General features: G+C 39.3%; 1 protein-coding gene across 1 annotated transcript in view; it reads right to left on the bottom strand.

The window, feature by feature from the left end:
- Positions 1 to 23,749, bottom strand: part of CD2AP (CD2-associated protein) — a gene marked incomplete at its 3' end in the record, with an annotated part of 51,267 nt that overhangs the window by 15,348 nt on the left and 12,170 nt on the right. Inside the window, exons 3-6 of the mRNA XM_010017205.1 lie at positions 13,863 to 14,016; positions 10,103 to 10,203; positions 5,518 to 5,638; positions 2,824 to 3,008 (exon numbers count right to left, since the gene is read on the bottom strand). Of these exons, the coding sequence (XP_010015507.1) occupies positions 2,824 to 3,008; positions 5,518 to 5,638; positions 10,103 to 10,203; positions 13,863 to 14,016 (561 nt within the window). The remainder of the gene's footprint in view (positions 1 to 2,823; positions 3,009 to 5,517; positions 5,639 to 10,102; positions 10,204 to 13,862; positions 14,017 to 23,749) is intronic.

The following is a 23,749-nucleotide window of genomic DNA, read 5'->3' as shown; positions in this document are numbered from 1 at the left end:
GCAGTGCAACCAATAACAAGTTTCAGAGTTAACCTCTAACCAAAAATTGTCCTAATGTGAGTTTTTCCCCCATCCAGGAGACTTACTGAGCTGCCAGGAAGATTGAGACAGCTTCAGCTGCATCCACTTCTTCACAGTCTTATGAGCTACAAACACAGAATATGGTCTTATAGTCAGTACTTACCTGAGCAGCCCTAATAGCATTACTGATGTGAAAATTGCCATTGCCTTTAGTTACTCTGTTCATTTTCATTTATGGTTAAACTTTGCAGACTTGCTACTACCAAATGAAACTCGATTTACTCCTTAAAACCAGATAATGCCTGTGCACTGGCGTTTGGTACCTCTGACATACCATAGAGGAAGCCACAGTCACTTGGGATGTTCTTGGAGTACATATGCAATTTAACTTGCTCCAGAATGCTATATGAAGCAAGCACTAAAATAACCCAGCTATGGGATTAAACAAGCCCAACATAGAAATAGTTCTCTACATTTCCCTCTTCCAAGATGGGATGCAATTAGAAGTATGAGAGGCAGTTTAGGCAGGCAGGGTATAAATAGCCTGAGCCCAGTCAGGATGCTGGGACCAGCTGAAACTCCCTCTTGCAGGACCATATATACTCTTGAGCACTTCGGATACAGAGCTCAGCCTTCCTGTGCTGAAAAGTCTCAGAATTCCCCAAGTTAAAAACAACTATCTCTATAGTTTCCTGACGACAGCTTTTTTCCTTACTGGCTGAAAGACTGAAAATAGCCTTCCAGCATCCCTCCGTCTAGCTCCAAAGTGAGTAGAGCACAAATCCAACAAAGTCATCCAGAACCTTCATGAGAATTACCTCCCCAGGGCTCTCTATGTTGTTCTGTGAGTCTGTCCACCTTTCGGATGACCTTGGCAACAAGAGTAAGTGGAATATTAAGTGCTAAACTCAACTGTTTATTTCATTGTCTTTAAGCTATGCAAAACTAGTTTTGCACTTCATTTCCCTCTTTCTGAGAGATGGCCTATACCAACTTCCCAGGCAAGCCAACCAACAACAGAGCAACGACATATTTCAGTGTTTATACACAGTCAAATAACCCAATTCAAAATGTCTGAGCAGACTTTGTATTCATTGAAAATACTTTAGTTAGGCTCTTTATACTCCCAAAGTTACAAGGTTGCTCAAAGCCCCATTCAACCTGGCCTTGAACATTGCGAGGGATGGGGCAGCCACAGCTTCTCTGGGCAACCTGTGAGTGTCTCATTACCCTTATAGTGCAGAATTTCTTCCTTGTGTCCAAACTAAACCTACCCTCCTTCAATTTAAAACCACTGTCCCTTGTCCTGTTACTATAGATCTTGGTAAAAAGCCTCTTTCCATCTATATACTGAAAGGACTCAAGAAGGTCTCCTCAGAGGTTCTCCTCGGAAGCTGAACAACACCTTCCTTAAGAGATAACATTCCCTGAGCCTTAAATAGAAGGCAACACACTTGTAACTTTCATTTTCTAAATCATCAGATGTTTTGACAGGACCAGAAACAAAGAGGACATACACCATGTCTATCGGCGGATGAGCACTGCTCTTCACACTGCTACCAATGGAAAACACTTTCAAGGAAGTCTCTGTCCCCACCCTCTTCCTAGGGACTCCCCCCACCTTTTGCCCTGCACCATCACAATTATTTCCATGGCAGCAGAGAAAAGCAAATCACTCAGCAAACAGCATTAATAGCCATAACCCATGACAAAAAAAATAAAAAAGAAATTGCCCATGGTTTTAAAAGCTTTCTTTCATTGACCACCTGAGTAAAAACTGAAACGCTGGATTATCTCTGCTACCTTTAATTTATCAAGAGCTGCAAATCCATATAGAAGCTTTTGGCATAAACAACACATAAGTTCAAGATAAAGGACTATGTATCGCTGTTGTGCTTCCAAGGGATAACAGTTATCTCAGATCCAGACCAAAATAAATCTCAAACTAAAGCAATTCCACTATTGTCACATTATCTCCTCTGTCCTAAGCTTTAAGTTCAATATAAAGAATAAAATTGCCTTTTTTCCCCGCACTCATAAAAAGAAGAAAAAGAAAAGAAGATGCAAAATCGTAGAACAGCATTTTTCAGGTTTACACAATCACCGGTTCATGTAGCTCATTAACCTAAGACACCACCAAAGCCAAAAGCTTGGCAGCATTTACTGTAGGACATTTATACTGGTAATGATGGTTGACATCTAGAACACCAATCTCAACATCCACCAAAAAATGGCGGGGGGGGGGGGAGGGGAACAAAACATCCACCAAAAAATGGCGGGGGGGGGGAGAACGAAAAAAAAAAAAAAAAAAAAAAAAAAAAAGAAAAAAACTAACAAAAAAACCCCCAACATTCCTTGTTTTAAAGGCCAAGTCTAACTTGTATAGAAAGACTTAACAGTCTTGTCCCAGACCACACACATCTGTTACAAGAGACCTCATACTGTAGATGCATTTGAGAAGTTATTGTGTCTTACATCATACATCTTTGAAATGACAATTTTTATATCAGCTTTGTTTTCCCTCTCTGATATTTCAAATACCAAGATATTTGAAGAGATATTTTGGAATCAATGTTAAATATTACTTATTATAAAATAAGTTTGAGTGGGTTTGTTTTGTTTTCTAGGCAAGAGCCGCATAAGAAGAATATGGTCTGGATATGGAACAACATTGACAAATTTTAAAATGGTCAGTGTATTCAGCAGCTGTAAGATACTTCATCTTCAGATCCAAGTCTTCTAAGTTATTTTCATAGGAAACCCCCCCCAAAAAAAAACAACCCAGTGTAAGTCACTACAAACCTTATCTTGCTTTTTATCTTCTGACTCATTACTGGATAATCTTGTCTTAAGTTTCACTGAGCCTTCTTTAAAGATATCTCCAAACCCAACACCTCGGACTTTCTTTGGCTGTGCTGGTCCAGATGCAGGTTCAGTCGTATTTCCTGGAGAGGGCACAGGTGAGGTAGGACCACTGAAAACAGACTCTGAAAGGAGGGAAAAAAAAAATTTTGGTTTAAGATTGGAAATTATTTTCTCTTCTTGGGGGGGGGGAAAGAAAAAAAAAAAAAAAAGGAAGTGGGAGTAACATAACTGAGTGCACTGCTCTTGCTAAACATCTTCTTGAGGAGCATTATTGTAGCTGTAATACCTCACATTTGTTCCTGTTGTATATTTAACTTAAGAGCATTTGAAATGACACCAGTATTGCACTAAATACTCTGGGCTACTAAGTCATTAGATTGCTCATATTGCTTGCTATTCCAATTATCACTCAGGCTCCACAGCCTGTTAACATCAATGTTTTCCATTAGTTTTATGAAACACTGTTTATGCATTCTCTAAATATGAAGGTTTAGTTCAACATTTAAAAGCTTGTCATTTGCACAGCTACAGCTGCTGAAAGTGATAATCAATAAAAGTCCATAATGAGTCCTACCATGTTTCAGTAGCCACAGGGGGGAAAACAGTGTGTTTCAGCAACAGAATGCCTTTCTGGGCACAAAACCAAAATTTTCCTTTTGCTCAAAATGCACTGTCAAAATTACTTGAAGAGTTTATTGCAAATTTAAATAGCTTTTTAAGCTGGTAACACCTAAAACCTATTTTAAAAGAGTTCAGCATTCATATCAGATATAGTTGGCTGAGATAAATACTTGTGTTATCTACCAGTGATTAAGGATTCTTTAAATCTTTCAGTCTTAAGGAACAACATTTATCCACCCCCAAAAAATGTAGTTAAAGAAATCTTAATTTATGTGTTAGGAGCTTTTAAGACCTCTATATTCCCACCACCGCCCAACTTTTTTTTCCTCTTTTTTTTGTTTTGTTGGTTGGGTTTTATTATTTTTTCCTTTCCTTTTCTTTTAGGTTGCAATCAAATCTGTTAAAACCTACAAACTAGCATTCATAGGCAAGCTATTTCCACATGCAGAATGCCAGGAGATGGTAATGTAAAAGTAGAGAGCTTTTAGAAACCAAATTCAAAATAGCATCCACATCTTTCAGCTTTTCAGTTAAGTTCTTTTCAGTGTCTGCATGTCTGGAAATTGCAATAAAGATTAAAGCCTCTTCCTTCCACCATAAATTTATGGTATTTTCATAATACTGTGAAGTTACATCGCTCTTGACTTCAGTATCTAACTTTTTCTCAACTGAGTTACTACCCACTTAGTTATATCCCTCTTAGACATCTAAAAGGATAGCTAGATATTTCATTGATGAGTAAAGCTTGCACATTTGAAAGACCACAGTTCAGCAAATGGAGGTACGGAGAGAACTAGCAGATACTTGAGATCCTGATTGTGAACATACTGAACATTAAATAACCTCTGGGGGGTAACGGGCTGAAAATCATAACTTGTTAGTTAGTGGCAGAAAATGTAATTGCTTCAAATTACTGTTCTGTCACACTGATCTCAGTGTTCAGGAATTAAGACTAACACATGCCCATTTGTAAATTCATCTCTCCAGACCCCACTAAATTCAGGGAACTTGACTTCCAAGGAGACAGCCGCTGAGCTATTTGGGACTGCTGAAGTCAAACAGCTCTTGTTTTAAGATTCTGCAATTATTCCTACAACTTAGAGGGAAAAAAAACATTAAAAAAAAAAAAAAATCCAAGCCAGGCTTTTCTTCCCTATCTCTGAGCAAACCCTTGTCAGAAACAATCAATACTGAACATCTTGTAAATGAAAGTGTGCATTACTAAGAAGAAAAAAAAAAAAAAAAAAAAACACTTTTCCCCTTGAACATACACAGCTGTCTTCAAGCATCGATTAACTTGCATTAAGTTGTTGTTCCCAAAGAACACTCCCATTCTAGTAGTATCATATCACAAGTCCCCAGCCTTCAAACAGGTCTTCATAGACAGAATGCCTCTAAGGTGCAGTTTTAAGGGAACAAGTAACTGCCTGTAAAGCATGCACCTGCCTGACACCATTCAGCACTCACAGTCTGTCTGCTTCTGCCCAAGCTATACAGCCATAGCCACAAAGGAATGCTAAATGTAAACACATCCTTAAAAACATTTTATTGTTAGATTAAAACAGTGAAGAACCAGGGCCCCCTTCTCAGGATTCTTTTTAAGTTGAATCAGAACAGTACAAAGAGCCTCAATTCAAGTTTTAATTCTCAACTGACACAGTTAAACACTTAAGTTCTGTGTTAGAGAACTCATGTCTGTGAGAATAAGACTGAGAAAAGCTATTAAATGGAAAAGCTCAACTTTGAATATGATCGAATTTTGAGTAGTGATAAAATGCAGAATGTACATTTGCAAGATCAAGACCTTGACTGCAATTTTACTACAAGTGCATTAGGAGCAGGACAGGTATCTTCATAGCTAGCATTGATATTTTCTAGAATTACACTAAATACTTCCCGTTCTTAGGAAGCTTGAATTCTTTACAACTTTTGTTGTGATATAACCATAACACTCCAAATTCTGGCTGAGATCTAAAATGACTTTGCTAAGGGTTTACAACAGAATACCACCTGTGTCATCCAGAGAGTCCTGTGTTTCTCCATCATCCACCACTTCCAATTCTTTCACAAAGTTTGAAGGAAACAACCCTGTCCTGCCATTTAGTGTTCCACTCCACCAGCCTTCTTCTACCTGTGTAGAAATATTTTGCACATTACTAATAAAGCAAAAGGCAATTCTTATCTATTCCGCCTATGCTTCATTTATAAAACTCTACAAACAACTCTGTGGAAGTTCAAATGACCATGATTTTTCTTTAAAGAAGCTTTCCAAAGATGTAGAAAAAATAGGCAAAAAGAAGAGCAAGAAAACATTTTACTGTCACTTCAGCAATGATCCTGAATCATGACACTAGCCCCTGCCAATTAATCCAGAACAGCAGCAAGATGTCCATCAACCTTCTCAAGGTAAGACAGAATAACAGGCATTACACATTTAACAAGAAGAAAAGATCAAACTGCTTAAGAAATGAAGACGCAGCTTTTAACCTGGCTTTCTAAGAAAATTTTTGTGGATTCTTGTTGTCCATCTATCTTTTCCTTCATATGGTCTAATTTCTACCCAGTGCTACTCCCACTGGCCTCATACCCATTAAACAGTTTCAAACAATTTTGATCAAAAGGCACAAGTTTCAAAGATACAATTCATACAGATAATGTTGGATAGAACAGAGAAAAGTCCTTCAGGGCATCACAGAGTAATGGAAAACTAAGCTGTCCATTCCTTCTAACAGGAGGAAACTGGCTGAATAGCACATGCTTGGCTCTAGTTGGGTCAGAAGGTACAGACACGTTCCCATCAGAGCTGGCCAGCTGCCAACAGTAGCCAAGGTGCACCAGGATTCTGTGGTGGCACACAGCAGTCCTAAGGACAGAAGTCTGCTGGATGCCAAATTTTGTTGGCTTTGCTATTCACAAAACCACTCATTTTTGCACTGGAAAGAAACCCATTCAGGAATTAGGGAACATAATGACTCCAGTGCTCAGTTATGTGCTTGGATTCCTCATGTGTCATTTACACTGCAATACTTACATTTAATGGAATATTTATGAGGAATAGCCCATGGTCCGAAGCAGAACACACAACAGCTGGGCATACATAGGTGACATTGTAAAACGGGGCCAGAAGACTGAGTAAGAATTGTGCTTTTCAAATTTATGAGCAGTTTTCAAAGTGTCTTAAATAAATCAAATGTATTTGCCTAATGAGCACCATTTAAAAACTATAATTAACAAATTTTCAAAAATATTTCATTTTGATTGCTATTTCAGGGCTGGAAAGCTGTTTTGAGACAAGAAAGAAAAGCAACGGGGGAAGAACAAACAAGGCAAGCAGCAGTTGTTTACATTATCTTTTTTTAGCCATGTTTAGTAGGTCACTACGCCTGACACACAGGCACAGTTTTTAAATGCCAGCCTACCTTCAGGCAAGCAAAATGCATGCAAAACCTGGCAGCTACAGAGACAGACAGGCAATGAAAAGAACATTGTTACTTTAAAAGACTTTCTGGTGCTTAAATATAGCTTAGCTGTGGATGGTTCAAATCCAGAGTCTGGTCCTCTGAAACAAATTTTAAGCCCAGATTACTTGCAAGCGCTGACCTGGCTCCAGCACCTTGTGCTTTACATAGCATATTACAGAATACTATAACTCGAATGCCCTGACTCACCGAGAACCATGAGAAAGGGACTTTTAATGCTTATGATACAGAGAGCAACTGGAGCATCCACTTATTCTTCTGCCAAGAAATAATTTCAGCAAAGCACTTTACAGACTTGCAAGTCAAAGTGATGCCAATTCAGAAAGTGTCAGCAATGAAACAACAATTTCTCGAGCATACTTGCTTTAGCCTCCTCACCACTTTTACAGAAACCTGACTATATACAAACTGTGTTACCAGAAAAGCTATCTTTAATCATCATTAAAATACAGGTTTAAAAAGTTCTACATGCTTTGTTGGAGAACATCTCTGTATCTCTGCCATCTGCCTTGTTAGGGCCCAATTTCACAACTCATATCTTCCATTTCAAAAATCTTACCACATGATACAATTTCCACAACAGGGAGTTACAGCTTTGGTACACATATCAGTACTTTTATTTTAGCGTGAATTCTACCAACTTATTTTTGTAAGATAACGAAAACTCAGACTTCTAAACAAAAGGGGAGTAAAAAAAAAAAAAAAGCTGAAACAAGAAGTTCTGCAGAACTCCACTGATGGAGTCATGTGAATTTCAATTATGCTTGATAACACAGCATGCAAATACTACAAAAATAAATCTGCTATTTAGCACCACATCTGACGCAAGTGGGGGGAAAATATAAAGCAGCAACAAAGGTGTTACAGCAATGATACAGTTATCCCACTCATTTTGTGCATGTAATTTGCACTTAAACCCCACATGTTCTGTAAACAAAACCCCTTGTGGATTCAGCCAGAACAGAGCACAAGAGCCTTCTTCCCTAAATGCTACTTCTGATCCTTGTAGCCTGCTCTCTTCAATATTAGCCGTTTATTCTGATCCCATCTCCCTCCACTTTTGATTTCACTATCAGTAGTGTCAGTTGTAACTACTCAATTTATGAAAACAATTTCAAGGGCTAAATACTCATTCTCAGGTATACCTCATCCCTAGCAGCGTTCAAGGCCAGGTTGGACAGGGCTTTGACCAACCTGGTCTCATGGAAGGTGTCCCTGACTGTGGCAGGTAGGTTGGAACTAGATGGTCTTTAACCAACTCAAACCATTCTGTGATTCTGTAACTGGTAGAGCAGATACCCTCATGGAGCTGATTTTATCTTATTTTCCCAGTTTTAAGAAGTGACCAAACAATCTTTGCTTGATGTAACAGTTATGAGTTGCCTACATAGATATAAATTGCATCTTTTACATATTAATGGAAGTGAATCATTTCACAATACTGAAGACAAGATACTCAAGACAAGGTATCCCAGCATACTGCACAACCAAGAGAATGTATTTTCTACCATTTTTCCAATTTCTGGTCTACCAGTACAGTTTCATGATGCAGAGCTAAGGTACACCTGTCAGGTCTACTCTACACCATCATAAAAACAGCATGCAAACAGGATAGAAACTATGAGTTAGCTACAATATTTTTTCTACCTGACAGCATTTGGGAAAAAAACAACACAAGAATAAAGTAAAACCCATCTTTCCTTAAGAAACCAGATGAGGAAATGCTTTGATCTTTTTATTCTGTTTGGCTACTTGGATCATCTCTATTGCATCACACTGAAGACCCCTCCTAAAATAATTCCAGATGTTGACACATGTGACCTGAAACAGCAGCTTCTGCAACAGCTTAGTGCACATGCTGCCTCTCATAATGCTTCCGTTGGGCCATCTGAAGTCATAACTGCTGTGTACAGGCACTACTCAAATTAAACTGGTGAGGTTATCCAGGAGCACTCTGTTACAGAACACCCACTCACAATGATCCTTATGAAACTGTGATTTTAGTGAGCAGGTTTTACATGTCACTTGCTCTGTTTATTCAATTCCATAAACCATTAGTGCAAATGTATCTAAAGGCATAACTTCTTCCTTGTTAGGAAAATGGAAAAGTCCTTCCTGGCAACTGTCAGCATCCTAAAGAATTAGCACTCTCTTCAAAAGATGTCACGCATGTGAAAAGCACAGCCTCATAAAGCTACTTACAAAGCACCCCCAGACATATGGCCAGGAAGAAATCTCCTTACCCAGACCTTCAGGAGCATAGTAAGAAGAGATGTCACAGTGAAACTCAGAGCATGCCACGCAGAAGTTTTCCACCTAGTTCTGAAAAGGTTCCTGCCACAATCACTCTAGTCTCTTCCACAGGGTCCCTGACAGATTTTGCTCTTGTAAGAGGTATTCTTCCCACATATTCAAGCCTCCCACAATACAAGTTGCTGTTAAATGGAACAGATAGCAAGGAAGCACGTAGGTTGGAGAACAAACCCCACCCTAAACCCCTACTCACATGCAGAAAGCCATTGCCATCACTGTCTGAACATCAAGACATATCTTTAACTGTATTTCTTCAGTGAAAAAGGAAGGCAATAGAAATAATAACATGCTATTGAGAGCATTTATATGCTCTATATTTTTGTGCAAGCGGCTGATGTATGTTGTATTACAGATACAGGCTTCTATGCTGAATACTGTTACTATATTAGTTCAAAGCTTCAGTGAGTTTGCAAGAAAGCATGAGACTGGAAAAATCAGGTCAAATAACATTTTTCACCTAAACTGAGTAAGAGTATATCAACTTAAAAGCCACTGGTCGAACAGTTTTAGCATAAACATCCTAAAAAACAAGATCACAGACAGGGCCAAAGAACTGTAAAAGTCTTTCAAAAAAGGAATCTGTGTAACAGATCATATTTATTGCTGTGATAATCAAATGCTTCTCATAACATCTAGCATCCATTGATTTAGGATTAGAACCTGAAAGAACTCCTAAACTTAGCTTCAGAAACACTACTTCCCATGTTATTCTTCTAACATCCTTGTAATTCATTTAATCAGACAAAGAAACAATTTGACTTTTGGCCATATAAAGAGACTATCAGCTCTGTAAAACAGCTTACCTCTTCACTGATGTCAATCACATCCCCCAGCTTGAGTTCCAGCTCATCCTCATTCTGTGGGACATATTCAAAGAGCACTTTACACTGCCGCTTCTTGGACCCTGGTTAAAGGAAATGGCAAAAGTAAGAACTCTGGTAAAGAAAACTTGTTTTCTGCAGTTCCTGAGGGTTACATCCGACCAGAAGACCCACAAACTAACCTGAAAGTCTATGCAGATTTTGCTGCTGGTTTTCCAGTTTGTCTGTGTCACTTTAGGCTGGCAAGCTGTATTTTGGAACTTGAAAATCATGGAGCTTCACAGACTGCCAATTACAAACTAATGCTACACTGCCAATTACAAACATGCCATAGAAAACATGTTGACACAAGCAAGTCAGATAAACCCTCACTACAATGATTTTTCAAGCTGTTTCCTGAGCATAATCTGCAGGAATGACAACCACTGCCAGCTGCAGTGTTAGCACCTGCTTGGAAGAAAATGTGCAAATTTGAGCCTCCACTCTTAAGCAATCCTGAAAGAAGTAACACGTTTTGTTCTGCACAACAGGGAAATGCCAACAGCCTTTCTGTCCTCTAACAAAGACTTTGCTAACTACAGCTCTGAGGTAATGCTAACATTTGCTTGGCTCATATTTCAAAATCCAAACTCATTTTTATCTGCCAATGCAAAGCCCCTCCCTTTTCTCAGTACCAGTATAGAGTTGAGAAATTCAACCTAAGCTTCAACTAGCAGTGTTTAACAAAGGCAAAATTAAAATATAGTGCAGTCTTTAGATGTTTACCATGTAACATTAAAGCTTTGCAGGCAGTAAAAAGACAAAGTGACATCCCAAGAGGGGAGAGCATTGAAGTGGCTTCCAACAATTCTTCCAGCCAGAGTGGTGTGAACCTACAATTGCCCAATTACTCTGCACATATCCTGGAGTGATGCTACTGCTGAACTCAGAGTTCTCCTTCAAACAAGTAGCCATGCCTTCAGACCTTTTCCACAACAGAGCAGCCAGCGTGCTTTTGAAGGCAATTGTCATCCTGAGCTATGACCCACACAGGATCCCTAAACTCCTTAAAAAAAAATCTGCCACAGTTTAAGAGAATATATGAAACAAATGCTTGAAGTGGTAAAGCTTAATCTTGTAGAAGCTGTATAGTTTCCATACTCTCTTGTACTTTGCACTCCTTCCACACTCGAACTTCAGCAATTAAGATTAGCAATTAAGTATCAGAACACAGATACTGCCTCCAAGATTGATCCTTGTCTTATTATAGCAGAGTTCGAAGTCCAAAGACATTTAGAAGACCACCTTACCGAGCATCCTCTGTACAAAACACCAGGCATCCAAATAATACTCAGCATCTAAAATTTCTGAGAGGGCTCACCAAATCAAGAATTTTCTGCATGCTGGTATATGGTCTGTGCTCTAAAGAGCATAAAAGGGGCAGGAAGCAAATAAACCAGAAGAATGAAGCTCTAGGAGTTATTTCTAATAACACATAATTGCCCACCTAATACACCCTTCTTTTAACTCCACTGAAACTCATATATCAGCCCAGAAGGATTGTTAGGTTAACAGTAGTTGCAATAAACGGTTCACTGGCCTTTACTACCTCCTACCGCGCTTTCAGAGCTCCTTCTTTGTATGAGATTAACCGATACCAGAGAAAAAGGCACATTAAAAAGTCATGGCCATTTTGTATAAATCTGATCTCAGCATTCCTTTTCATATTGCAATTCTATCTAAATGGGGAAGAGGGGAAGAAAAAAAAAAAACCCACATACACATTTCACATGCAGAACTCACACAAGGTCTGATTTCAGTGATATGTAGTTCAGAATGTACTGCCTTCCAGTTTTGAAAATTCCTAGACTAACCTAGAAAGCTAGGAAATCTGCTTGGAAAAAACCACTCCAGCTTCACATGGTGCAGGACTACTGGGCTGTAAGCCCTCAGGCAACTGTTTCCAAAACAACTTGCCTGGCTTCAGGTTTTATTTGTTTTGTATGGAGTAAACCAAATTCAGCCCTTTCTTGCTGTAATTTAACACACCTTCTGTATTTTCCTTTTTCTGAACAAAGGCAGCCATCTAACTGATAGGAATAGAGCCTACATCTTAGTACCCACCTGGTATAAGATACCTGAGAGCAATGTATATGAGAAAAAACACAAGGGATACCCTAGGCAGAGACAACCTCACTGCACACTGGAACCTTGCTATCAAAGAAGCTTAACTTAGTTGTTAACATTGTAAACCTCATTTCACCAGGTTAGGAACCAGAAACAGGAAGACAACAAAGCACTGGGAATCTTTTGAAGTGAGTGAATGACTGCCCAGGCACAGAGCAAATAGGATCTGCAGGAGCTGTTTAAACAGTCTTCCAGGAAAGAGGGAACAGCAAGTAAAATGGAAATGCAGAGACTGTCATCATGCCAAGTAAACAGTTGTGTGCTTAAAGGAAGGTACGTGAACACTACTTTCTTCTAGGAGAATGAGACTAACCAGAGAACTGCAGAGTTTGAAACCCAGGTTGTACCTACTACCCTGGCCACAGCCACCAGCACAAGACATGCTATATATGACATCATTCTAGGGTTTCGGAGATGAGCAGGACAAGTAGGCAGCCTCTGAACTAGTATCAGATCACCTTCTTAGAATCACAGAATCCTAGTTGGAAGGACCTATAAGGATCAGGTCGATCCCCTTTCAGAGCCTGGTGGCATTAATCTGGGAACAGCATTAATCTTTCAGGATAGATTTTCAAAAGCCTGCAGATGCAAATATCTAACAGGCACTTACACACTATTGCAAATATGCATATAGAGATCAAGTCACTAAAAGTGATTTTTAAGGTAATATCCTTAGTTGTCTAGAAGATGGTTTCAACAGATCTGTAAATCTGGTGGTCCCATTTCAGGGTTTTAAATGACAACTAGCGGTTCTTCTCCTTTTATGGGCAAAACTTCAAAGCATAAACAGACCAGAAACAGTAAGTTCAGAATTCTTTCTTTAAAAAAAAAAGAAAGCTTAAATCATAAATGCCTGTAATCCCTTGTAAGAGAGAGGAAGCCAGAGTAATTTAAAGCAGTGTCTCTTATAAGTGTCCAAATACAAATCACAGGTCAATTTTCTGGATGCAGGGAACACTTAGTTCTTTTGCTCTGGATTTTAGTCATCTTTTTAAATACAAGCATTAAAACGCAGAAAACCACAGATAGAGAGGCACCAAGTCTGTACTCCTGACCATCCTGAGTTACAATCAAAGGAAGACCACCACAATTTTTCTTAGACACCACCAACTCCACCTTATTTCACACTAAAAGCAAGCCTACCAAACAAGAGGAAGCTGAACTGCAGAATGTCTCCTTGTCACAATACCCTGAATTTCCAGCAGAACTTTTATGTTCAAAAGAAATGTCCACAGGAAGATTTTTGATTATCATGAAGAGGCCTACAGTTCTCATTCAGGTACCTGACACGATACATGCAGGGCTCACATGAAGCTACAGATCAAGTCTCTGGAATGTGGAAAGGGCTAAATCCTGTTCCCAGGAAAATTCATCTTTACTGCTGCTGTTGAGAAGTACATGTAAGTTTTCTGCTCATACATCCAGGAGCAGAATCAAAGCTTTTCCTACTATGTCTCTAGTTTTCCATATAACCTTAAAACTAAGTCAGACATTAAATAATTCATGTTTATTAAAAAAAAATAAATAATTAACATCAGCAGCTTACACAATTGAAGGAATTGGAAAGACTACATACTCTTCTTGAAGCTTTTGGATGGGGGATGAGGCTGAAATCCTCCTGCTGGAAGCCCATAGGTGCTCATACGTTGCACAAGACTGGCTACATTGCCAGATTTCTCCCTCCTGACTGGTACGGCATCATCCTTGGGTTCTACATCCTTCTTAACTTCCTGAAACAAGAGATTTAGAAGACTGAGAGGCCATTGAAATTACCTAAGAAGTCAGTGTTTTTAGACAAGCACTGCATAGGCTAACAGATTTCAGGTACTTACCATCTGGTGCGCGCTGATGTATTATACTCAAAAGTCATGGCATCCTGCAACTAAACATACTAAAGGCCTTAATAAACTTAACCCTTCCATATAATCATATTAGTAAACAAGTAAGCTAATGTGCTGAGAAAACTGAGGAACAGGCAGTATTTTAGCCACCCACTCCAACCATAAGTAGCTTTGAGCCCAGAAGTCTCTTATTACAACTCTTAAGTCACAGCTCATTTGAAAAACTGTTTCAAAATATAAATATGACTTCAATGACATACTAAATAACATATTTTAGTATATAAAACTGTATTCGGTGATCAGCTCCACTTCAGAAAGCTCAAAGGTTTTTGTTACAGAAAAGATACAATCATACTGCTGAAAGACATGAGTGGAAAAAAGTGAGATACAAGAAGCAGAGTGGGAGGAACTGAGGGGAAAGGTGTAGGAGGAAACTAACAGACACTATTTTTCTCATAAATGTCTCCCACCTTCCTATCTTTCTAAATTAAGGTGTTAGGATTGGAACTGAATGTGCTAATCAAGACTAAGAAGCCTAAAAAAAAGAAAGCACCAGTTCTTGACAGAAGAGGCATTGTACACAGCACTTACTCTGCTGCATCAGCTCGTTAAATGAGATTCCACCAGAGAACTGATACTCTGAAAGAAGGAAGTCATCACTTTGCACAAGAAGAAACCCATTAAGTCAGATCAATGGCCCATCTAGAGCATAACAGCTCCCAACAGCTGCAATCCCAGACGCTCTTTAGAGAGCTAGCTTGCAACACAGATCCTCCCACATTCCCAGAGCACCCATAAGGGTTTCATTAAGGAGATACATCCTCTCCTTTCTCATTTTCAGATCTGCAGATGAAGCTGCCTAATCCCTTTTTGCGCCCACGGTTCGGTCTGCCTCCGCAGCTTCCTTGGGGATAGACACCAGATATTCACTCTTTGCTACTTAAAGAAGCTCCTCTCTCTCTCATCTGCATTAAGCTGCCACTTTACCAGTCCCAGTGCGTGGTCCCCATCACTGTATTACAGTTTATCGTTACCTTCATGGCTGTGTAAACCTTGATCATATCTCCCCTTGGCTCCACCCTCTCAACAGTCCCAGCCTTGTCAGCCCCTATCTCACCAGGCAGTAGCTCCATCCCCTAAACTATCTATTTAGCTGCCTGTTCCCTTACTGGTCTCAACAGATTTGATGACACCTTGCATCCTGCTGGTGTTTTGGGCTGTCACTGCACTCAGAGATAAGAAGTTTGAAGAACTGAAAGCAAAAGTATGACATACCTATAAACTGATGCTCAACTCGCAACTGGCAGTTCTATGTAAGCATGATATAGACTACCTTTTCTTGTACGTATTTCTTGGCATCTACCTATCTCCAAGCCACCCTTTCCATCTGCTTAGGTTGTCGTCATCAGCATGGCATACATAAAGAGTTTTACAGCATAAGAACTACATAAGAGTTTTACAGCATTCACAAAATGGAAGTATGCTCTGTCAAACTCCCTCTCCAAATGACCAGAGATACTGAACAACGCTAGTACCGCAACTGGCTCCTGGGGACCCCATCACTGACTCTCCTTTACCCTGACAAATTACTGATAAGTTGTTTGATTCTTATTTTTTAAGTATCTTCCAATCCATAAAAGAATTCTTTCTTCTTTGGTTCCATGGCAACTTCATTCCTTCAATGACTTGACTGAGAGCTTTATCAAAGACTCTGAAAACCCAAATGTGTTACATCCACTGAATCTTATGTGCCTGTGTGCTTAGCAAGACCCTCAAAGCCCATCAGCTTTTCCACTGCAGCATTACAATGTCTTGAGGAAAGCAAACACTCATAAGTACTTTGTAGCTTTTTGTGATCCACTTCAGAACAATTCTTGCATTCACCATCAGTAGCCACTGGTTAACAACTCCACTGGTTACTGCAGCTGTAGCTGCAATAAAATATCTAATAATATTTGAAAACAATATTGGCAATGCATATACATATATATGCATATATGCTTACTAATGTTGTGTGAACACGAACTTTAAAACAACAAGACCCATGCATTGATGAAATGCCAAAAACATGAGAAAGATTCACCAGGACCTATGTGGTGCTCTCTGGAACATTAACTTAAAAGTAACCTGGGGCTTAATGTTCAGGAGAGCACCACATAGGTCCTGGTGCTTTTCAGCTGTCCAGCTGAAAAACTCAGAGGTCTAGAAGTCTACTGATGCTTTCCAACCTACTGCAAACCTCAAGTCAAACAGTCCAAAGCACCTTCCTATTTCCCAAAAGAGCAGAGCCAGTAGAATAAGCAAGACTACAGGCAGAACAAATTTTTCCTCCCGCTTACCTACATTACATAAAGAGGCTTTACAGAAAACAGGTGAGTAGTTCCTGCTGTGGACAGAGCCTTGGGCGACATAGTTTAGTGTGTGGTGTCCCTGCTCATGGCAGGGGGGTTGGAACTGTCCTTTCCAACCCTAACTGTTCTATGATTCTATGACTTCTCATCTGGAGATCTTAGCCCTGCTGAGATCCCATCCTCCAAGCCAGACACACACAAACACACACACCCCAAGCACCAGAAAAACACAGCATCCTGTCTACCTTCCATCTGAGCAGACATTTTACATTTCAAAGACTTGGTCATTCTCAGTCTTACTGTTGTTTATTGTCCAGTTATTTGCAAGTCTGATAAACCATAAGGAATTACATCTGGCTGCAGCTGAAAAGTTTTCCACCTCCAAAACACCTTTCTAGTTGCCTTACTCAAGACCATTCTGCTCAACTCAAAAACATAGTGGTGCGTAGAAAGTTGCCTAGAGGGGTTCTGTCTCTGAATTTTCTAAATTATAATCTTTTGCCATGCAATTTATACAGCCTCCAAAAGCTTCCAGCTGCTCCAGGAACTAATGCCTTCCCCAGTTAACCAGTTTCTTAGTCGTAACACTTGCTGATGAGGAGTCAGCTCCAGGCTCCTTCCCCAGGCCTGCACTTCACACAAGACTTCAGAAGCAGCTGCTTCAATAACTTTGTGAAAAGCAGAGAGATGCAAAAGGGGAATGGGGATGACAGGCAGCCTGGTGAAAAATATCACCTCCGTCTCTTTTTTATTTATTAGAAGAAAAAAAAAACCCCACAAAGTAAAACCACACCTCACACACCGTTTCCAAGTGCTAGAACAAGCTGTAAGGTAAACATCACCTTCACCAATAATTTGAAGTAAACAGACAGTACACTTTTAAGTTCAGAGGTAGTATTAAAGGCAGCAAAGTAATTGGCAGGTTACAAACAACAGGGAACAATTTGAGACAAAAGCAATAACCACTACAAATGACTGAAGACCAAAAATAGACAGAGAAATGCTTGAGCAAGCATCTTTTTTGCCAGGTTAAAGTCAGTAATCCAAGTAGTGATGGGTAGGAAACTCAGAAGCCTAATACAAGCCCAGGAATGACAAATTTGAATAGAAAGTATAGATTAAAAAGTAAGACCTAAAATAATTCTGTGAGTAATCTTGCAGTCAGATTTAAAGGCTGAAGATTTATTGATCAAGTGATCAGACACAGAGAGACTGGTAGCACCAGACTTTATGAAAGTTGAACACATAAATATGCAGTTAAGAGAAAACATCCTAATCCGAGACACACAAAAGGAAAGAAGATGCAATGAAAAGATCAAGGTGACTAAAGGAGCAAAGTACAAGTCAATCAGATTTACGATGAGCAGACCTGGGCAATGGACCAATACCAACCATGCTTGAGTCAGTCAACAGTGACATTTTGCTTCCTCTATCAGAAAGCACTCTGACTGTAGCATCACATGAAGGTGCTTTGCAACAAGCAGAGGAAAAATACCCACACAGGAATCTGCTGCTGCAGCAGGTAGTGACAAATCTAGTTTTGACAAAGAACTACAGAAGAAGGGGTTAGGAAGCAGTGCATGGATAAGCCAGAAACTGCATTTTCCATATTAACCTAAGACTCTTTAAAACACCCTTGTAAAGCAAGCACTACTTCCCCCACTTCTTGTTCCAGAGGAACTACAGCATTAATTATCCTTCCTCAGGGCATTAAAAACCACATTATAACCAAACCAAGTTAAAGCAAATTCAGGAATCCCTGGTCTCCACACCTGCATGTGGTCCACTATACCACGGCCTGTATTTCACATCAGTCCTCAAACAGTAAGAAACTGCTCTAAGTTACATTTTCAAAAGCATCTTAGGATCCTCTGACATACATACTATCACCATTTCCAGCAGCTTTACCCTGAGCATCATTATTATGACTCTCTGAGCTTTTGGACACATTAATATTTTTTACAGAAGGTGTAATTTTTAAACAAGACACCAGTTTGGCTCTCCGAAAACTGCCACTAATTGATGCAAATATTAATAAATGCCCCATTAATTACAGAATCACTGAATAGTTTCGGTTGGAAGCCACCTTAAAGATCATCTATAGTTCCAACTCCCTGCCATGGGCAGGGACACCTTCCAGTAGACCAGGCTGCTCTAAGACACATCCAACCTGGCCGACTGGTGTCAGTGTCTCACCACACTCACAGGGAAGAATTTTTTTCCTAATATCTAATCGAAACCTAGCACTTCTCAGCTTAAAACCATTCCCCCTATAATAAGAGTCTACGATTAACACTAAATTTTAATAAGAGGTTGTAATTCTTATATGTCTGTTCAAAGAGCTGTCTCGATTTTCAGTGGTTGGCAAATGACACTGTCCACAGGTCTCATCTCCCAGGTACGACTATAACCAACCTGAACATGCCCAGGACGCCTATTCATTGGCTTCACAAGTAAGGCATTTTTCTTTCTTTGTTTTTGTTAGGTTTTAAGTAAGCCTCATATATCTAAACTATCAGAAAGAGTCTGTGCTGTGACAATACCAACAAAAAACCTCCGGGACACTTCAGCTTGTTCTGAGATGAGGCCACAAGGAGCTGCCAGCCAGGAAAGCCGAAATGAAAATCTGACATTAACTGCAGCTGGAAATTTTAATATTTTTATGATGAGAGTCCACTGCAGTTCAAGTCTTGTCAGTGTTTCCATCAGCAACACAGATTTTACGCATTTATGACTTGGCAGTAGAAGGTCACTACAGACTGTCTCTTGGCGTAAGACACGCTCAACTGGGAAGTAACCACCCACTCTTTCTGTTGCAAACTACAGCACTAGTCATAAAGGTTTGAAGTTTTCATAATCTCCACTAGACACATTTCACAACACTTTTGCCGAAATCATTACAGGCTGATATACAAAAATGTGTACCAAAAAAAAAAACATTGTGGTGATCTTAAAGGCATTAAAATTGCACCTGTCACAGTTTAACAATTTCTCAGGGAAATGTATATATTTAAGTAGAAAATCTCAAAATCATTGAGCTACAGGATTATTCTTCCTTATATGCAGACAAAAATTAACATCTACAGCCTCATGACGCCTTTTAAAATAAACAAATAAGCAGGCGTTCCTGACCTACTTTAAGCTAGCAAGCAAGCAAGTAGCCTTTCCACCATCAGCTGCTTGTCCACACAACGCTCCAGCAGGGATGGCAGGATTATTCTCCCCACCTCCCTCACCAGAAGTGAAGAGCACTAAAATCAGCAGGGCAGTGGAGAGAGGGGGAAAGCAGGGCAGATTACCTGAAAGGACACAAAGACGGTTGTAAATACGAAGTCTATTCCTGAATTACAAGGCACAGCAAAGCTCATTATCCAGCAAACCTAAATCCTTAGCTAGATTCTTCAAGCATAAATATTAAGACCTTAGTTGGCATCTCCTCCTATATTATACCACGAATAATAATCTTTAGACTTTTTACATTAGTTCCACAGTAAACTATGAAGCATCAGCTTGTACAAAAGCAACGTGCATTTCTGTTACTGACTGAGTATACTTTAAAGCAAGATCAAGCAGCAGAAAATGGTCTTAATCTCTAAAAGATGTTGAGATGAAGAATACGCCGAGGTAAATGTCTGAGCCTCCACATACGATCATCTCATCTCTTGTCTTCCCCATCAGAACAGCAGTAAAGAACCTATGGACTGGCAAATTAAGCTTATGATTCATTTTTCACTGGAAATAAGGAAATCAGAATTAACTTGTCACTATTTTAGGGGAGAGAGAGGAATTGGAAGCTTGTGATAGATCTACAGGCAATAGTTTTGTTTATATGAATGTACCTCTTCCCCTTCACTGCCTGCAAAACTAAAAAGCCTGTCACTGAAAAGTAGCATGTGTGTGGCTGTATATAAATGCATACAGAAATCTGTACAGCTGCATACAGAGTCAGCCATAATCTGTTCAAGTGCAGTGAAACACCATGATTCCTGGAAGACAAAAATCTTCATGTATCTAATTACTTAAGCACCAGTTACCTCTCACATTTACAGTCTTAGTTATGGCAAGAGACAGGAAAGCAAATGGCAGCTTTAACAGCTCCGGTTTCTTAAATCTAAGATAGCCTATGTCTTTCATTTCACCAGTGCCTCCTCCTTGAATAGAAAATTTTTCCTCATCTTCAATGCAGACACCCACAGAAGCTAAATATTTAATAAAGGCAAAGAAAGAAATATTAATAATTTGCAGCTACTCCTGTCTGTCCCATTCCTTTGCCACACTTGCCCTGAACTAAAGGAACAGATCAAGACAACTTATGAACCAAAATAGCTGTGAAGCTCCTGAGCTCTTCCCCTGGAGCATTCAGGAGGTCACAGCAGGTTCCACCTCTCAACAGGAAAGCTCAGCTGAGAGAGGTCACAAACTGACCCTGACTCCCCAGAGGATTAAACATTAGTCTTCAAAATAGAAACACATCATTTTAAAGATGAAAGTAGTTACCATCTGAAGAACAGTAACTTGTCTTGGTTTGGAAGACAAATTACCTCCTGGGCAGATTAACATGTGTCACGGGTTGATTTTTTGGCCTAATTTATGGCCAAAGTAGGGACTCTTTAACAGTAAATCATTGGGTTTATTTTTAAGTGCTGACCCATGCTCAGGCTGAACCAACAGCAAAGCAGCATCATGCCTCATCTTTGCCTCTTCAAAAACTGAAGAGGCTTCATATTCTGACTTTTGTACACCCCAGTCAAAGGCATTTCTGTTCAAGATTAAGGTTAGGAAAAAAGCTTCTGGCTAACATCAATCCCCAGCAATTTTCACAGCAGCTACTGCTACGGGAGCAATTTTGCTGTAGTTCCTCCATATAGCACACCATTCACTCAAAGGCCGTTATCAGCTGAGCACAGCTTTGGGAATTCCCCCAAATGTTTCTTACAAGAGTTTTACACAGAGCTATCCATTTATATCTAAAGTTTTTGCATGTTTCAGACATTAGAGTACATAAAGCAAGGATGCAAAGTTTTCATAGATAAACTGCCATCAAGCAATGCCAGCAGACATCTGTGGACTCTCTGTACAGCACAATTTCATAAATGTTGGACAAATATTCTCAGAAATTTGAATTATTAGCATTTGTGCCTGCTGCAGATTTAATCACAATTTCTAACTTTTTCCCTCCAAGAATAAAATACAACTAGCTGCAGAAGAACTGACTAAAGCCAGACTCACACTTCTTAACTTTGCAGACAGAACCCCAGCACTTCCATCTATTAAATCGCACCCACACCACATCATTGGTTTCTTGTTAAACAAATTCACCATAAGTTTAACAAGTTACCACATTTTACATATATTATGATCTATGCAAAATACAGAATGATTTAGGTTAGAGAAGACCTTTGAGATCATCGAGTCCAACCACAAACCTGACACTGCAAAGTCCACCAAAAGAAGTGATATGGTGACCAATCATATTGCCTCCCTACTAGGAAGAAAGCCATCATCAGTCAGGCAAGATATCACTTCTTTCTCACAATGCATAAACATATGGAATAAGTAGGAGCTCTGGGAAGCACTAAAAAAAAAAATATTAGAGTCACTTCAGACTTACAGACTAAGCCTTGAGCCATAGAATAAACGTATTACTTGCAGGTGAAGAACAGGCAAACAACTGGACTTTCCTAAATAAGGAGCACAGGGGGAATGTAGAAGCAGGACTAGAATTTCAGATCTTGATACAGGAGGTTTTTTTATTTATATATATGTGTGTGTGTGTGTGTATGTATGTTATTATACATGCATATATTTTACTTTACCTATATATGTAAACAAAAATAATTATTTATTGTGGAGAAATGGATACCTGTAAAGCTTGTGCCAAATAAGTGTCAAAGATTCTGATCTGAGGTCTGCTAACATTGGCAAAATACAAGAGACCTAGAAACATGTAGTGTTTTAGCATCCTAAGCAGTTTTTGCCAGTGTTAATAAGACTCCTTCCATCTGCTTTTGACAAGGACCAAAGCCCAGATGCAGAAAAGCACAGTAGTCAGATCACCATTCCTACCAACAGTGAAGCAAAGCATCCTAAATTAACAGGAGTAACTAAAGGAAGGACAGAGGTTTACATTAGTGTTTCCCAACCATTTAATTAAGAAAAAAGTCTTAAAGTATTTCTAAAAATAGTACCTAAGTATTTGATGGTGCTGCCACATTCACAGCCAGCTAAAAACCATTTTAAAATGTTAATTGCATTTCTTTTCTATTCTAATTGCTTATACCTATGAAAATTTAATTAGATTTCTTGTAATTGTTCTATAGACTAGCAGTTAACTTCCTGCCAACCACCAGTCACAAAAATAGTGCTTTAGATCAATGAAACAAAGAATCTCACATGGCAGAGGGCAAGACATAGATCCATCTTCCCCAGCACATTGTTTCATCAAGCTTCCCCCCCAACAAGGGAAAGCAGGAAGACACATTTCTTCTCCTTCTCCCAGTTAAGTGTCTCTGTTGCTGGTCCAGAGAAATGTGTCATCCATTAACCACTACAGATCCACTTTAATGTTTAATTCAGAACATCCTTTGCTCCTTCTCACCATCATCCTAGCTTCCTGCAGGATGCTGTACTCAGCTTTCTTCTTCCCTGCATCCCTTTTCCAGGGCATCCACCTCTTTCTATTCCCTGTAAAACCTCCAGCACTTGTGGCCACCTCTTCACAAAGCTTAAAGCAAGTTATAACATTCCCACATCTATGTCCCACCACAAGTCTTGCACAAAATACAAAATTAAATGCTTAAGAGATTCACTGAATATGGGTTAAAAATATAAATCTCAGCATCTCAGTGGAGATTAAAAGAGTTTTAGAGTTTAATTTTTAATTAAAGGTTCACACGTTAACTAACATTTTAAACTGAAAATGCATCTTGCTTTCTGCTCCTGTTTTGTAAGCAGATAGGTGACAGGGATGACTGCCCATCATCATCAGTTTCTAAGAGCCTGAAAGCTTATCACTCCAGACACGAATGAACTCACACACATTCACCAGAATAATATTTTTAGGAAGTGAAAAGTATCTAAAAGGTTTGTTAAGCCTTGAAAATATTTACCACATCTAACTTCAGGATCAGTTCATAATATGAGATAGAACTCAGGAAAACATACATTCAAGAACAAATTTAATACTGAAAACACTACAGAAGAGAGAAGCTAATTTCCCTCTCCAAAACAATGACCCAAACAAGAAGAAAATAAAATTCCCAAGCAGTGCA

Source organism: Nestor notabilis, unplaced genomic scaffold (genome assembly GCF_000696875.1).
Source record: "Nestor notabilis isolate BGI_N333 unplaced genomic scaffold, ASM69687v1 scaffold7766, whole genome shotgun sequence".
Classification (NCBI taxonomy): Eukaryota; Metazoa; Chordata; class Aves; order Psittaciformes; family Psittacidae; genus Nestor; species Nestor notabilis.
Note: the sequence above shows the minus strand (reverse complement) of the source record. Positions and strands in the feature narration are given on the sequence as shown.